At 46.2% G+C, this 17,708-nt stretch overlaps 1 protein-coding gene across 6 annotated transcripts in view; it reads right to left on the reverse strand.

Moving 5' to 3' along the window:
- The window catches only part of INPP4A (inositol polyphosphate-4-phosphatase type I A), an 857,226-nt gene that overhangs the window by 87,530 nt on the left and 751,988 nt on the right, over window positions 1–17,708 (reverse strand). For all 6 annotated transcript variants that reach the window (XM_085622821.1, XM_085622820.1, XM_085622817.1 and 3 more), the window contains one exon: window positions 9,875–10,001. In XM_085622821.1, coding sequence (XP_085478947.1) covers window positions 9,875–10,001 — 127 coding nt within the window. The remainder of the gene's footprint in view (window positions 1–9,874; window positions 10,002–17,708) is intronic.

Below are 17,708 nucleotides of genomic sequence, written 5' to 3' on the forward strand. Positions count from 1 at the left end.
AACACTTTCAAACAACCAGTGCCACCTACGCCTGCCTAGAAAAGGTAGGCACATGACAACTGATGGTATGTCCAGGGAATCAGACAAGCATCTCATAAGGACAAAACAACAGGCACTTTGACTTTGGTTCATGATAAGCTTCCTTCAAACCAAAACAAATCCATCATCTGATACCTCTGTTGGTGTAACATTCTGTAAGAGAGTTATGTGTATTCTCCTGACCCAAGAGAAAGTGTAGTGGGAGACTGAACTGACATCTTCTGGTATATTGTCCTCAGCCCCTTGAGGGACTCTTTAACACTGGGACTGACTCACAAAATGTTGACACATACCAATTCTAGGTTTGTACATGTTTAGAGGCATAGCTTTAATGAAAAGCTTCCTGTCCCAAGAACCTTCCAACACCATTTAAACTTAACCAAAGTAAGGTAAACCTTTACATCAATAACTTCTCCTGTATAAAGATATGTCCAAAATTCTTAGCTTGAACAGCTGGTGAGAAAACAGACTTCTTGAGCATTGAGTAGTGACTCATAGCAGACGAGGCAGTCATCCCCTTCTCATTCAAGTCAACAATTCAATACATATCGGCAGCCAAACTTGAAAATCAGAGGTCTATGATTAGGAAAATTACCCACTGCCTTCTAGGCAAATCATTAGCAGACGTTTTGATCTCAAAGCCAAAGAATAAGAGCAACGTCTTTGTCTAGCATCCACTTTATTAACTAGGAAAGAAAGCTTTAGACTCTCCTCTAGCATTAGCCTCATACACCTGCATCATGTTTGCCAGTGGATAAATATTCTAAGAATATGGGTCACCAACCATAGGCCTATAGTTGTGTAACAGCCCTATTAAAGTAGCACTCAAGCTGGTCCCTTTGAAAATTGGAAGGAGAGTGACTAATTCCATTGTCCTGTATGTCAACCAATTGTGTAGATAGTGGTTTTCATCCTCATGGAAGAAGCCATTCTGAAAAGGCTACAATTGCTTGAGGGCGCGGGAGACACAGTTTCAATTATTACTCTAGCACAATTAGGGTCCAAAATATTTGAGTCCTACCGAACCTATAAAGCAGTTGTCTCCAACAGGATCAGCGCAAGTCATCAGTGGCTCGAATACTGCTTTTGAGTAACATCAGCAACTTACTGCTTGTCTGTTAAATTGAGACAATGCAGCTGGCAGAACTTTGAACAGTCCACCACTAATTCTGTGAGACTGGGAAGCTGGCAGAGCAAGCACATGCAGCTCACCTTCTTGTAAACAATTGTCAAGGTTAAACTTACTCCTTCATAGCTACAGCCTGCCACAGTAATGTGAAGCATTTACAGTTTTGCAGGCAAGTTGGATCTGCGCTTGCGCTCACTGTTATGGGTTAAGTTTCTTCATTTCTTTTTTTCTCTCATTCTAGCTGTCCTTTTGTTTCATTTCCTTATACCTTCCTTTCTTTTTTCTAAAACTGATATTTCTCATTTTTCTACCCTTTTCTATTTTTTCTTTCCTTTGCTTCATTTCCTCCACTCCTCCATTGCTTCTTTTCTTCTCTTTTCCATTTTCCCTTCTTTTTCACCTTTCCTTTCCTTTTTATATTCTCTATTTTATTTACTTCTCTCTTTTCTACCTTCTTTCTCGTCTGCCTTTCCCTTTTTCTCCTTTCTGTCTTCTCTCCTTTTCTGCTTTCACCTGCTCATTCTCTCCATTTTTTTTCTTTCCTTCTATCCTTTTTCTCAGTTACTTCTTTCCTTTTTGCATTTCCTACTCTACTCTTCCTTCTTTCCTTTTCCCTTTCCATGTTTTTCTTCCTTATCTCAATTCTCTCCTCCTCTCTATGTACTTTTCTTCTTTAATGCCCTTCTCTTTCTTCTTTTTCATTTATTTTGCTTCTTCTCTCCATATGCTTCACCTCTTTTTCTCTATACCTTCTCTCATGTCTTTCTCTTCTTTTCTTCCCCTTCCATTTGCTCTTTCCTTTCAATTTCTCCTTTACTTCTGTTATCCATTCCTATTTTACCTTTGCTCCTCCTATTTTTTTCCTTGTTGTTTCTTTCCCTTTTCTCATTTCCTTTGCATATTTTCCTTTTTTCTCTTTCTTTCTTGTTTTCTTTTTTACTTCTCTTCATTTTTTCTTTCACATCTCTCCTTTTTCATCTTTTCCTTTTCTTCTTTAGTTTGCATTTTCTCCTTTTCTTCTCTCAATTGTCTTGCCTTTTGTTTTTTCCTTCTTTACTTTGCCCTGCTACTTCTCTTTTTACTATTTCTCTTTTCTCTCCCATTTGCCCTCTTCTTGTTGTTTTCCACTGTGTCCTTTCCTCTTTTGCCTCTCTCCCTTTTCTCACTCTCATCTTCTCTTTCTTCATTCCTTCACTCATTTCTTTCATTGGGGGTTTCTTTTCTCCTTTTCATATTTATGTTTTCATCCTTTGCGGTCTACATTCTTTCTTGCCTTCCTTCTCTTTCATTCCTGTTTCCCATTTCCTTGTCTCCATCAACATGTCATATTTTCTTTTTCTTCATTTCCTTCTCTCCCTTTCCCCTTTGCTTCTTTTTTCTCCTTTTCATTATTGCCTTTTCTCCATTCAATTAATTATTTTTGTTTTTCTTTTCTGCTTTCCTTCCTTTTTTCTTTCCTATATGTTCTCCTTTTTTCCCTACTTTTTCGCCTTCCCTAGCTCCCTCTTTCTTTCTTCTTTTCTCTTTCTTTATTTCTTTCTGCCTTTTTCTTTTCTATATTAATCTGTGGTTGATGATTGCCTGACATGTATACCCAATAGTATGAGAGTGGCTGCACAGGTATGCTTGTGTTAGAAGACTTCATGTACCACACATAATAAAGCACTGTTAATCATCCTTCCTAGTTAAGGGTGCTATGTACAGGTTCAAAGAATTCTTGTTTGTTAGCATAAAGCAATGAACTTCAGGACACTTAGCCAAATAAAGTTGCTTGGGCCCTGGCTCTTCACAGAAAGAGCAGTGCCATGAAATACCTTGGATGACACAGACCAGCAGCCCCAGAGACATGATTCAGAAACAAGAACAAAGGGACACAACTGGTCCTTGGGGACCCCATGGGTAAACCTTTGACTAATCAGATCTGGTACCATTAGTACTGTACATGTAAGAGAGAAGGAGTGGGGTTCTTGAGGGCCAGGGTTTAAGTTGCTTGGCCTTTATGTACCCTTATATATTTATTTTACATAAACAGCTGTAGCTCAGGACAGTTTCCATTTATCAGAAGTAGCTCTTACTATGAGAAAAGTTGCAGACCCCCGCTCTAAAGATTCTGCAACTTCCTCCCCTTCAGATCCTCATTGATCAATATGAATTTATTTAGATTCCGCAAATGGCATACGAAATTTTCCAAAAATCATATGGTCTCTTTGAGTGAGATGTACCCATCAGCAGTTTTCTGTGAAAGTAATTCCATTTCTGGATCTCACTTTGGCCCCGGGCACCAAAGACAGTGTCACTGGCAACAGCAACATCTTCGGAGGAACTACCAGACGATGCTGCAAAAATGCTAAGTCAACATACAATCCCTAAGCCAACACCCAAAAGACACAACATGCAACTCCCAGCTCCACTTACTGCTCTGAATCTAAGACTCTTATAAATGTTCCACATCTTTCTCAACAGTGAGTGCATGCAATGGTGCAGAACTTACAGGGCCCTGCCACACCACATTAATTAATCCATGCTGTGGAACAGGCAGGGTGGTGGAGGATTAAATGTTCAAATGCTCTCTCTTAATTGGGTCACAAATGAAAAATATCTCTATTTTAAAGGCCTTAGAAAGCTGCAATTGATGGCATAATTGGCACTGAAGCCCGTGCCCTTCCCTCTACATAGGCCAGACTGGAAGGTTGCTCCTATAGCTGTTTACCAACCACCTTCAGAACTAGTTCATGGTCATCCTCAGAGTGCGAACAGGAAGTTCTTTTTACTCTTTCCATCAGAGGAATGTGTATCATATGGCTAGATGACAAGAATTTGCTCCTCAATCTCTTCTGCTTATGTTTTGATTACCAGTTTAGTCAAAGAACACTAATCAAATTCCTGGTTCCTTATGTGGAACAACAACTCTGTATCACATTTTTTCTTTCAGGTGGTCAAAAACAAGCAAGCACTGCATTTTCATCTGTCATGCTGAACACTCAAACACCTCTTACTGTTATAATGGGTATCAGTCTTTGACATCAACCTTTACATTTCATGAAACTCTTATAACATTAAGGCCGTTTGCTGCTAATGACAAAGATAAATAAGTAACAAAATAAAAAAAAAGCAAAATAAAACAAAATTTGCTTCATCTTTGCCATTGTTGTCAGAGAGTTCCAGAATTCTGGCACTAGGCATTAAAAAGGGGGCTGAATGGGATGCACATGGCTTATGATCTGGGGTACGATCAAGTTAATGTTAAGTACACCTCTTTCTCCTACAACATGATTTTAGATTAAAAATATTGTTGGGAACCCAGCCTGCGTAGAGTAAAGAACAGTTATTACACAATTTTGCATAAAATATGCATTTAACTTATGTGGGAAAAAAACGAATCTAATGAAATAGTTTTCAGCTCATTTAAACAAAAACACCATCTCATATTTCTGTCTACTGCTGTTTTCGATATGGAACGAAAAGCAGGTAGGAAATGATACAGGGTTTCTAGTTACACCAATGCAATGTCTGATAATTATCACTGTGAAAAAAAAAAAAATTTGGAGTCAGGGAAATTATTTAACTAAAGTGTTGGACTTGGCCCTTTGTGGCAGGTTCACCCCTAACGTTTTTGCCTTTCCTCTGACATGGTATTGGTGGTTTTCGGCCTCTGGGCACTTTAGCACTGTGGTCCAGTGTAAAGTGTGTGCGCTCTCTGTGTTACATTTGTAAGGTTGGCCTGCCCTCCCATAGGAATGCATTGGGGATTCCATGATCAGCGTGTGTCAGTGGTATTTCCTGTTATCAGAGGTGTGTGTGGCTACAGGAGGGGCAGGGTGAGTCAGCGCTGGGCTGAATAGGACATCTGGGCTGAGAGTAATGGGAGGGGTAATCCCCTGACTCTGAATAGGATGGTGCCTGCCCTAGTGAATGCTGGCTCCGGACCCTGTGGTGTGTCTGATCACCTAGCCCCCACCTAACAAAGGGGAAGAGGAGCTTGCAAAGCAAAGTGCTCCAAACCCCCCCTGAACCAGTTGCATCTGGTTCCCCCATGCCCTGCACTTTAGACAAAGGATTTGGTGATATACATATAGGGGCTGAAACCCCATGTTGTTCAGTCCTGACCTGTTCCTAAACCTGCGGGGGCGTGCTGCTGCTGGGGACCAGGAGGACCTTCCAGGAGGGTTGCCTCCCTGGGCCCAGCATGGCCCCCTTCATCTTCCAGGACTTTCTGCAGGTAGCGCCTCGTGAGCGCTTTTATTGTAAACTAACTGGCCCCTAAGGGAGGGGAGAGCGTGGGCTTCGCAGCATGGCGCTGCAGCCCCATTTCGAGAGGGATTCCCCATGCTCTCAGGCACCCCTGATGGCGGGTGCCCACCCCACTTATTTTTTAGTTCTATTGCGGGTACCCACCCTGCTTTATTTTTGATATTACAAGGGAGCCTACCCCTCATTGCCGCCGAAGAAAACTGCTGGGCCGCGGCTGAGCGCGACCCGGAAGACAGGCACCGTTGCCTGGTTGTGGGCAGGGCTTGGTACACGCGGCCGGAAGAGACTGGGGCTCACGTGAGCTGTGGGAGCCCCGCGTGTTGCTGAAGCCTGGCGGGAGCCCACCCTGCACTGGCGAACCAAAGAGGAAAGTCCGGCGGGTGCCCCCCCCGCCTTCGTGAAATGCCGCGTGGGGTGGCCAGAGCAGTAATCTTGGCGGGGATCCTGTGATGAGGACGGAGCCTCGCGTGATGCTGCACCGCAAGAGACCGGGACCGCAACAGTGAAGAGAGGAGTCCTGTGAGTGGAACTAGGGGAAGAGGGTATGTTGAGGCACGCTATCGGTGCCTGCCCCCATTGTTGCTTCCCCAAGGCACCGTGTTGGGGCCTGAGCGGCCCCGCCAGAGAGCGGGACGCTCCCACGTTGTTGGGCATGTTTTGTTGTTAGAGCCCATGGAGGCCCAGAGGGGCCCGTGCCTCTTGAGACACATTTCCGGTGCTTAAGGCTATGCTGATTCCTGCTGCCCTGTGAGAGCGCAGGCAGCTGCAACGTTAGGGGCATTTTGGTTGTGGAGCCCCAGTGAAGGTCCCGAGGGCGCAGATGTGCCAGGGCTAATTAATGATTCTCAGCTGCGCCGCACCAGCACGGGCAGCTGCAACGTTTTTGCATATTTCGTCCGAGGGCACAGTAAGTGCCCAGGCCAGGTGCAGCTTCACAGCTGCCCAGCAAGTAGTGGGCAGCTGCAACGTTTAGGCCTTTCTTTGGGGGCATTTTTGTGAATGAGATACACTCCTTTGCCCCAGCGCAATTGCGCATATGGATTCTGATGCATTGGCAGTGTGCCCTGACACTTTGGATATAGGGCATTTGAGCCCCTTTGAGAAGGCCAGCTGGCGAGGGGGACTGAGAGTGATAGGGCGCTAGGCCCTAATGTGATTTATGTGGTGCTAGGAAATATGATTCATGGATTCCTGCTCTGGCCGCCCCACGTGGCATTTCACTAAGGCGGGATGGGCTCCCGCCGGACTTTCCTCTTTGGTTCGCCAGTGCGGGGTGGGCTCCCGCCTGGCTCCAGCAACACGCGGGGCTCCCACAGCTCACGGGAGCCCCGGTCACTTCCGGCTGCGCGTACCAAGCCCCGCCCACAACCAGGCAATGGTGCCTTTCTTCTGGGTTGCGCTCAGCCGCGTCCCGGCAGTTTCCTTCGGCGGCAATGAGGGGTAGGCTCCCTCGTAATTTCAAAAATAAAGCGGGGTGGGCACCCGCAATAGAACTAAAAAATAAGCGGGGTGGGCACCCGCCATCAAAGGTGCCTGAGAGCAGGGAGAATCCCTCCCGAAAAGGGGCTGCAGCACTGTGCTGCGAAGCCCACGCTTTCCCCTCCCTTTAGGGGCCAGTTAGTTTAAAATAAAAGCACTCACGAGGCGCTAGCTGCAGAAAGTCCTGGAAGATGAAGGGGACTATGCTGGGCCCAGGGAGGCAACCCTTTTGGCAGGTCCTCCTCGGCCCCAGCAGCAGCACGCCCCCGCAGGTTTAGGAACAGGTCAGAACTGAACAACATGGGGTCACAGCCCCTATATTTATATCACCAAATCCTTTGTCTAAAGTGCAGGGCATGGGGGAACCAGATGCAACTGGTTCAGGCGGGATTTGGAGTACTTTGTTTTGCAAGCTCCTCTTCCCCTTTATCAGGTGGGGGCTAGGTGATCAGACACACCACAGGGGGCGGAGCCAGCATTCACTAGGGCAGGCACCATCCTATTCAGAGTCAGGGGATTACCCCTCCCACTATTCTCAGCCCAGATGTCCTATTCAGCCCAGCGCTTAATCACCCTGCCCCTCCTGGAGCCACACAAACCTCTCATAACAGGAAATACCACTGACACACACTGATCAGGGAATCCCCAATGCATTCCTATGGGAGGGCAGGCCAACATTACAAATGTAACACAGAGAGCGCACGTACTTTACACTGGACCACAGTGCTAAAGTGCCCAGAGGCCTAAAATCACCAATAACATGTTAGAGAAAAGGCAAAAAGTTTAGGGGTGAACCTGCCAAAAAGGGCAAAGTCCAACACAACCCCCTTCCAGCCAAAGCGCAGGGTAGTCCAATCACTACATTGATGGGCTTCCCTGCTTCGGGCGATAGAACACGGACGCGGGCCCTCACTGCAGGGACACCCTCCGGTCCTATGCCACTCTGAACCCATGTGGTTCTCTCTGGAAAAAAACCTCTCAGGCCCAACTAGGCTACCCCACTGGTACTCCCTAGTTGTCAAGACATCACTGGTCCTTGCCAATCCACAGAATGGGGGGCAGTAACCCCTGGCGCCTAATAGCCATTGTTCACTCTCCCTCTCAGTGTAGTTCCCAACTACCACCGATCCTCCAACCTAGGGTCCGCACCCTCAGGCTGACCAGAGGTCACGGGGGAAGCGTCTCCTCACCCTACCTCCCTTCTGGGGTTCCGCACTCTCCCAGGAGAAGTACCAACCAGAACACAACTCTCCCACCAGTTCAGGACCTCTCTCCATCAACTGCTCTACCACCTGGGATCCACATTCAGCGGCTGCACCGGAGTCAGAGGCGAGGACTCCCTCCCTCTGCACCCCCTTCCAGAGCCCTATACCCTCCCCAACTGGAGTGGTACCCCTAGAAGGCAAACCGGTCAGGACACTGATTACAGTTCCCTTCCGTCCAGGACAGCAAAAACCCGGGACCTGGCTCCCCAACCCAGGGACAGTACCCTTTGGTCAGATGCCCGGCGAATCAGGACTTCATGGGAGTACATATACCATCCCGAGGGTGACACGTAACTAATGTGTCGTGTTGCATTCTGCCTGGCGCAGAGCTCATGACCTCCTGTCCCACTGACAGTGCGCGAAGATGCCCCAGGACAGAAGTGGCGTCACCATGGTCACTCATTGGTGGCTCCGCCCTTCTGGCTGGCCCCTGACCCAATGGTTCTTCCACTGGAGACTCTTTCCCCCTCTCACCCTTCAATCTGGACTTCTGCCCCCTCCACTTTGGAGTGGGCACTGCCAGACACTAGAACTGATGGAGGCCTGATTACAGACACTCCCAGCTCACCTAACAAGAGAGATCCCCCTCGAAGAAGGGTGCAACAGGACAAACTAGACTCCCTACCTGGTGTTCCCTCTAAGAACCATCCAGTACTGGAGACTGAGGTGCGGGCACTTCGGGACACAGCCCAATCTCACTCCTTCTCCTGCGAGACAGGATGTGAGTCCCTACAACCTCCTCACTATAAGGGTACCTAGCTGGGCTACTCTGAACCACTTCCACCACTCTGGGTTGGAAGACACCTGCACCATTCTTCTAGTATCACTCCCCAATGCAAGCTCCCTAGAATCAAAGAACTTACAAACACTTCAACGGATGTTGGCGCGACTCCGGAAAACAATTACGGGGCAGGTTCTCTCTGACAAAACAGATTGAAGAGCCCTTTAACGCCATTTACCGTGCTATCACCCAAACATCCAGTGCACCACAACATTCATCCACGCTCCCCCCCCCAATACTGGTGAAACAGCATCTTAATGCCCCTGAATCTAAACCTGTACCCCTCTTAACCGGGAACCAGGTACCATCCTCTGGGAACTGGGAATAGGACTTCCTGCACTGGACTACATATTGCTGCCACCACTGGATCCCACCCTTACTGGGGATTCCAGAAAACTCACACTGCACTTAGGGGATAATCTACCCTCCCGAGCTAGATACTCCATGCCAATTAAGTTACCACTGTAGGCCAACCCTAGAAATAGCAGACAGGACAGGGGCAATACAAACTCCTTTAGCTTGCGCTGCAGGCCAACCCCATAAATCGCAGTCTGCACATGGGCAGTACAAAACCCTTCCAGATTCTCTGGTTTCTGTCCTTGGCAGGACACCTAACTCATAGTGCAACAATAAAACACATTTCAAAAAGAAATGACACTTAAAACAAACTCAGACACAATAATCCCCATCCATGTGACTATCTAAAATGCAGAGCTTGTAGTGCAACCAGTTGCCGCTGTGGTACTGCGCAAACGCAAGTCCTATCTTCACCACTGACAACCAATGTTAGAAATGGAACCTCTGCCTGGCTTTGGCGCAAGCCTTACCCAACCAGAGATCCCATTTCTAACATAAAGGGATACCAAGATGGAAATCACATCGAGGGTTAAAACTTTTGCACGCATGAATACATTTTTGATTAGTCCATACCGATTTCCTGTGATGACCGGCAGCATGTCAGCAGAAGAATTTGATGTGGCTTGGGTTACTTTAAAAGTTACATTCCTCAAGTCCATAATGCCTAGATTCATGTCCTCCAGCATCGCCAGTTCCTCACCTAAAATCAAGAACAAATTCATGTTTAACTGCATTAAAGCTGCCAAATGCCACATTCAGTACTATAAGACCAAATACAATTAAAATAAAAAGTGCTTTGGGAGTGCAACTAAATAGTTTAAGTACTGATCATACCAGGAAGCTGTGCTTCAGTTATGCCCTTTTTTTTACATGTAGAACAAGCCAAAAAACTCACACAAATGTGCCAGGAAGGTGAAGCACTGGACACGTAATACTTTGTGTTTAAATAGGAACATCTGTGATTTAAAGTATTGAATATACTCTTAAATTAGCAGAAGCGGCGTTTTTTTTTCTTGGATGTACATCTGAGTCCCTTTCTTCTCTTGTTGGACACGGAACGGTACTCCAACAAATCCGACTAGCTGCTCTGATATAGTTCTGCTCTCAGACCTGAAAACTCAACTTCAGGAGTATTCGGCCTAACACAACACCTAGCTATTTAATTCCATATTCTCTGTGCGTCACTTACTCCCAAACTTTAAGCATGGAAGTATTTATGTTTCCAAACACATGGACTGACTTCCAACTCAGACAGTGATGTCATTTGAGATGTCATCATTGATGTCACTGACCATGTCATGAGTGATGTAATATGTGAGGTCATAAGCAGTGCATTGCGGGGGCGTAAGTTATAGTTAGCTCAGGGAACCAAAACTGCTGAATTTCACTGGTTTTGTACGAGTGAAATGTGAGCCTAACTGTAAAGTCTCTGTAACCTTTGGCTTTTTCAGTGAATTTCTAAGGTCTTTTTTTCTATACTATAACTTCCCTGTAACCTTTGTTTTATTCAATATATATATATATATCTTACCTACTGGCGGTCGCCAGTAGGTAGTTATAGTTAGGACCTAGTTTCCATTGGGAAAGCGTTTTTTGTTTTCCCAATAACTTTGGCGCCGAATGAAGAATCATCGCGAAATTTTCAAAACTAGTGGGGCGCTCCGGTCAGCTCCTGTCTTGAAAGTTTCGGGGTGAATTGGCAAGCGGGGGCCGAGAAAAAAGGAGGGTCCCAAAACGTTTTTTCTCCATGTTAATTCCCAAAGGAAACTTTAGACACGGCTACAGCCCGAACTGCTGTACGGAATTACACCAAATTTGGCAAAAAGGTAGTGCTTGGTTCAGAAAGCGCCGTTTTTAAATGGTGTAAATCCGTTCAGTAGTTACGGAGATAATCAAAAAATAGAGGTAAATAATCAATTTCCCATAGGAAACTTTAGACATGGTTACAGCCAAAACTACTGAACGGAATTACACCAAATTTAGCAAAAAGGTAGTGCTTGGTTCAGAAAGTGCCCTTTTTTTTAAATGGTGTAAATCCGTTCAGTAGTTGCTGAGAAAATCAAAAACATAAAAGTTTCGATACCTATGGCCGCGGTGGATCCGCGCACCCTGCCGATCACGAGCTGCATTCTAATTGGCTGTCAAAACTTCAAACCAGGAAGTGTTGGCAGCCATCTTGTGCCTCGGTAGAACCGAGGCACAAGAAAGCAGGGAGACAAACACACAAAAAAAAAGAAAAAGGGGCAGGGTAGAAACACCCTGACCCCCTAGGCTTGCTCAGGGGGTCCCACAAGGACACCCAGGGCCCAAAAAAGCTTTTTTTTTTTTTTTTTTAAATTGGCCGAATTCGCGCTGGGTGCGCGAATCCAGCCGAGAAAATGTAAAAAAAAAACGTAGCCCGCACTTCGTTTAATTGAATCCCACGGGTGGGCCAGGTCCCGGAGGCAGTAAAAAACATGCCTCGGGGACCGCCACCCCCCAGGGCTTTGCATAAATAGTTGCGGGGAGGCACATAGCCCTCCCGCAGCCCCCGGGACCGCCACCCACCGGAGCTTGTTTTTTTAAAGTTTGGGGGGGCCTCTAAGGCCCCCCAAGCCCCGGGGACCGCCACCCTCCGGGGCTCTCATTAATTATATTGGTGGGGGGTACACTGCCCCCCCGCAGCCCCGTGGACCGCAACCCCCGGGCTTATTTTTTTTTTTAAATGTACCTGTGTGGGGGGGCTCAGGGCTCCACGCCCCAGAGACCGCCCCCTCCCCGGGGCACTAATATACAAATTCGGGGGTCCGTTACGGACCCCTGAGCCCCGGGGACCACCACCTCCCTGGGGATGTGCCATAGGTGGGAGGGGCCGTGCAGCCCCCCCTGGGTCAGTGATGGCCCTGGGGACCGCCACCCCCCAGGGCCGGCTCCTGCAGTGTCCTGGGGTGCCCACACCCGGGACACTGCTGTTTGCAATGACAGGGTGGGAGCCGTCATTGCAAACTCTGCTTTGCTTCATTGAAGCGAGAGCAGGGAAACCTGCTCTCGCTTCAATGAAGCAAAGCAGAATTGCTTTTCCATAAGGGGAGCTGCATGTCAGCAGCTCCCCATGTGGAAAAGCAATTCCGGCTCCCGCAGGACGCGGAGAACCGGCGGGACCGTGGGGTATTGGGGACCCCCCCCCCACGGTCCCCAACGAGAGGACAGGACCCAGGGGATGGGGTCCTCGGGCCATGAGTGGTCCGGGAGGGGTGCCACGCGGCCCCCCTCCCCCATAATAAAAAATAAACACACAAAGGCCGGCCCCGGGGGATGGGGTCCCCAGGGCCGAATATGGCCTCGGGAGGGGTCCACATGGCCCCCTTCCATTTAAAATAAATAAATAAATAAAAAGGGTCAGGCCCTGGGGGATGGGGTCCCTAGGGCCAATAAAATAGGAAAGGAAGGGGGGCCACACAGCTCCCCTTCTTAAAAAAAATACATTAAAAAAAAAAGACTGGCATCGCGCCGGAGGCCCCGCCCCCTCCCTGCAGCACTCTGCAAGCGTGCTCCCTGGCGCGTTGTAAGATGGGGAACTAATTCCCCTTGAATACTCGTGGTCCCTGGGGGCCAACAAGCCCACCAGGTGCTTCCAGTAAGTGCCACTGCGCTGCGTTGCAGAGAAGTGGTCCAGGTCATGCCCCTTTTTACACCTCTCTGGAACTCAGCTCTGTGGCCCTTACTGGAGGTACCTGGTGGGCTAGTTGGACCCCAGGGACCCTCAGGATTCAAGGGGACTTAATCCCCCAACTTAAAATGTCCCACGGGCGTGTTTTCACAGTGGTGAAGGAAGGGGGCGTGGCCTGAGGTGAAGTGTGCAAACACGCCCTGTGGTGCATTTTAAGTTGGGGAATTAATTCCTTTTCAATCCTGAGAGTCTCTGGGGTCCAACAACCCCACCAGGTACCTCCAGCAAGGGCCACTGCGCTGGGTTGCAGAGAGGTGGCCCAGGCCACATCCCTTTTTACACCTATCTGCAACGCAGCTCTGTGGCGCTTACTGGAGGTACCTAGTTGGCTAGTTGGACCCCAGAGACTGTCAGGATTCAAGGGTACGTAATCTCCCAACTTAAAACTGCCACAGGGCGTGTTTGCACACATTTCACCCCAGGCCCCCCCCCCTTCACCACTGTGCAAACGCGCCCCGTAGCGCGTTATAAGAGGTAGTTTTAATCCCCCTGCCCTATTATGTACTATGGCCTAACAGAGGAGGCCATGCTAATCACAGGTGTACCCCAACGCATAGTGTTCCATAGTGTATGTAGGTGTTTTCATTGTATTCTAGGTATCTTTTAGCATAGCACTGGCTCTAAGCCTGGTTAGTCAGAGTGAGTTACCACCAGTACCCATCTGAAAAAGTTGTGGGCACAGGATGATTTTGCAACAAGGCCTCTTTCGACTCCTCTGTTGGTTCTTTCTGCACATGTCTTGCTTCTTTCTGCACTTTTCTTCGTCTTCGTGGACTTCTGTTGCTTCTTTCTGCATTTCTTTTGGTTCTTTCTGTGCGTTTTTTTTTCTTTCTTCACATGTCCTACCTCTGTAGGCATAGTTAGAAACTAGCATTTAAAAATCCTTTGAAATCCACTTAAAAAACCATAGGCTTCAGGCACGTTATAGTTAGAAATTAGCATTTAAAAAACCTTTGAAATTCACTGAAAAAACCATAGGTTTCAGGCACGTTATAGTTAGAAATTAGCATTTAAAAAACCTTAGAAATTCACTGAAAAAACCATAGGTTTTAGGGAAAGTTATAGTTAGTTGGACATTTCACTCATACAAAACCATAGGAATTCCCCAGTTATAGTTAGCACAGCTAACTATAACTTGCGCCCCCGCAATGCACTGCTGATGACGTCACATAATACATCACTCATGACATGGTCAGTGACATAACTGATGACATCACTTATGACATCTCAAATTATATCACTGATGACATCATTACAAAAATCCCCAGCACACGATTGAAGTATGATACAAATATATTAGTGCAAAGTGTGAGCACAAATTTGGCATCAGTATATGGATTCTTGTTCTCCTTTCTTTTTATTGTTTCCTCAGGTCTTCAAAACAGCCGACACGTGTTTCGTCGCTAACATGGGAAATCGTGCCGCGACTGTCAAGGCTGTGTGGATAAAATGAGAAACATGTTGTGTCACCTAGTGACTTGCTCAATTTGTGCAACGTTGTTCATTGTAACATCACCCTGTGGTTGGTGATACAGAATGTGCATAGTTACATACATGCGCAAGGACTATACAATGTTAAGAAAAATGAATGTCCAAAATGAAAAAGGGATTAAAATTCCAATCCCAAAGGCCACAAGTGGAAATGGTATGAGAGAAGTGAATCACAAGTGGGGAGTAAATAACTGTATATACGAAAATTTATAGTGCTCCTAGTGTCGACACCTATAAACTGTGCGTACTATGAGTTAAAATCCAGTCAGTTAGTGGGGCGTGATGGCTGTGAAGTGACGGTGCTAAGTGAAAGTATAAATCCCAAAGAAGACAAATATCAGGTCTATATCTACCTTTCTTCTTCGTTACTCTATCCCTATTGTGACAAGGATAAGAAAGTGTAAATAACGTGTCCATACCTTAAACTGCCTCAAAAGTACCCGCAAAATCATGCAGGCAAAGGAAAATTAACCTACGTTGTCTGTGGTGATAATTCCAACCCACAGAGGGGTTCTTTTATCCTAGAGGTCCGCCGATGTAAGTTATACGTCATCCAACAGTTCTGGCTTAACGTCAAAATCTATATTAACATGACAAAATATGTTCATGAATAAGTCAATCTCTGTGGAAGCGTCATCTTAAGTATCAGGATTGAAAGAGCTGACTATCATATAAAGGCATCTCAGTGTCACAAAGTTCAAAATCTATTGCAGCGCTATTCTAATTTCGAAGATTCCAAACCCAAAACGATTACCTGTATGTTAAGGTAATCGTAAACGTGCCCCACATAAACATGCTGTTCCTGTATCAAAATATATGCTATGTTGTTATTCTGACCTACAATACGCTCAGTTCTTAGTACCAGCTTCCAAGCCACCCCTTATTGGTGCTGCCAGCGTTAAAACCATTATAACCATGAGTACTTTAATTCTCCTCATATCGTCTAGTTCAAAATGCAACATTCCCGTAATGGATCTAGATCGTAAATGCTATGGCCTTAACATTTAAAGTACAAAACAATTTCTAAAACCCTTTTGGTTCCCATTACGCAATAGCGAAGCATGTCACACACCGGTCTAGCTCTTACCGTAAATATACGTATTTCCTAATCTCCGATCAGCGGATATCTGTACCAGTGCATTTCCGAGTGCGGAATACGCAAAACCCGTATCGTTGCTGTGTAGATAAGCCGGCATCTACTTCCGGTTGTCGACGAGAAAACACCTCAATCTCTGAGGTTAACTTCCTAATTCCAACTGACTAATTCGGCGCCCATCTTAAAGTTGTAACCGCTGAGTGCAAACCTCCTTTGTACAATTAAAATCCCGGCTCAATTGTATCCGTCCCGAGTCCAGCCTTGCCATATGTTGCCGATATTACATATCTGCAAATCTAACATTAATTTCTAAGCTATCAATAATCTCTCCCAAAATTACGGGTAAGAAATATTATTTCTAGCAATAGAGGTTTAGACGGTTCAAAATTCGTACATAGTAGAGCTCCGTGATATTCATGCAGCGCGCTCGTGTCGTGTAAATAGTGCTGTGTAAACTTCTTTGTCAGAATACTGGTTATCATCATTAGAATTAAATTTATAAGTCATGTGATCATGCCTCTATTCATGCCTTTAAGCGTGCTAATGTTGGGTGATGACCCAAACTTGCTTTAGTGGGTAAACATGCAATCACCCTTCTCTCAACCATTACTACCAATAGTAATATAGCTGATGTGCCAAGCAAATGGAGAGCAAGGCACATTTGAAAATGTGTTCATGATATTGGAGGCATCTATACAAAATGACAAAAAGCATATCAATGAAAAAGCATCACATACGTTAACAGACATGCGCAGTCATATAGGTAGACAGTTTCTCTGTAAAATTATCTTCCTAGAAAATAATGAAGTTCTGAATCGACATTTAACCCTATCTCTGCGCTGCGCAGTCTAAGATTCCAAAGCGCTTCGCGCCTGCGGAGTGTCAACTCTCTGTTCCCACCCCCGGGATGTCTCTGAATATGTTCTATGCCAATAAACTCAAATCGTTTATGAAGTGTCTGTGCTTGGCAGTGGGTTATATGTGCAGCAATAGGATATCTGACATCACCTTGTTTTACTGCTCTTAAATGTTCCCCCATTCTCTCCCGTAATGTTCTGATTGTACTCCCAACATACCTTTTTTGCATTTGCATTCAATGATATAGACCACAAATTTCGTCATGCAGTTGATGTTGGTCGCTATTTTGTAAACTCTATCACCTGGTCCTGTAAAGTCTGTCTTTTTGTTAATCGCCCAATTGCAGGTGCCACAATGTCCACACCCATAAAAGCCCTTAAATAGGTGCGTAAGCCAGGTGACATTCGGCTCCGTCCTAGGGTAACTTGGACTCAGCATATTTCTGAGGGTAACACCTCGTCTATATGTAATAGTTGGTCTGTCAGTAATATGGTCCTTCAATGTTTTGTCAGCCCGGAGCAAGTGCCAATGTCTATTGAGACTCCATCTCAGGACATCAGACCAATCATTGTAGCCAGAGATCATGCGTATCTTATCTGGTTTCTGTATTGATACAGTGTGTTCATTGAGTGTATCTTGTCTGCTAATCATCTGTATTCTTCGGTCTGCTTTAGTCAAAGTAGCACTGTCATAGCCCCTCCTCTCAAAGCGTGCTAATGTTCCTTTTTTAAATTCTTCAAATTCAGGTTCAAAACTGCAATTGCGTCTTAACCTGACAAGTTCACCATAAGGTATTGACTTTATCTGGTGTGCGGGGTGGGAGCTAGACGCATGGAGTAATGCGTTGCACAATGTTTTTGGGCGAAAGAGTCTGCTATGCAATTTGTTGTCTCTTACGTACAGCTCAACATCAAGAAAGGAAATCTTATCGCAGCTTTGTTCAAAAGTGAACCTAATGTTGTACTCATTGCTATTGAGATATTGGTAAAATCCCGTTAGTTTCTCCAGGGTACCTGCCCAGATCATCAGGCAATCGTCGATGTATCTGCCCCAGTATAAAAAGGAATCATTCCAATGTGATCCCCTTGGGCCCCAGATCATCACCTCCTCGAACCAGCCCATAAACAAATTCGCGTATGAGGGTGAAAATCTGGAGCCCATGGCAACGAAACTGTGTTTGGCAAATGCACACGGACCCTAATGGTGGGGAAGAATTGGCTTACAACTACCAGCATGCATCACCGGAGATTGCG

Source organism: Triturus cristatus, chromosome 8 (genome assembly GCF_964204655.1).
Source record: "Triturus cristatus chromosome 8, aTriCri1.1, whole genome shotgun sequence".
NCBI lineage: Eukaryota > Metazoa > Chordata > Amphibia > Caudata > Salamandridae > Triturus > Triturus cristatus.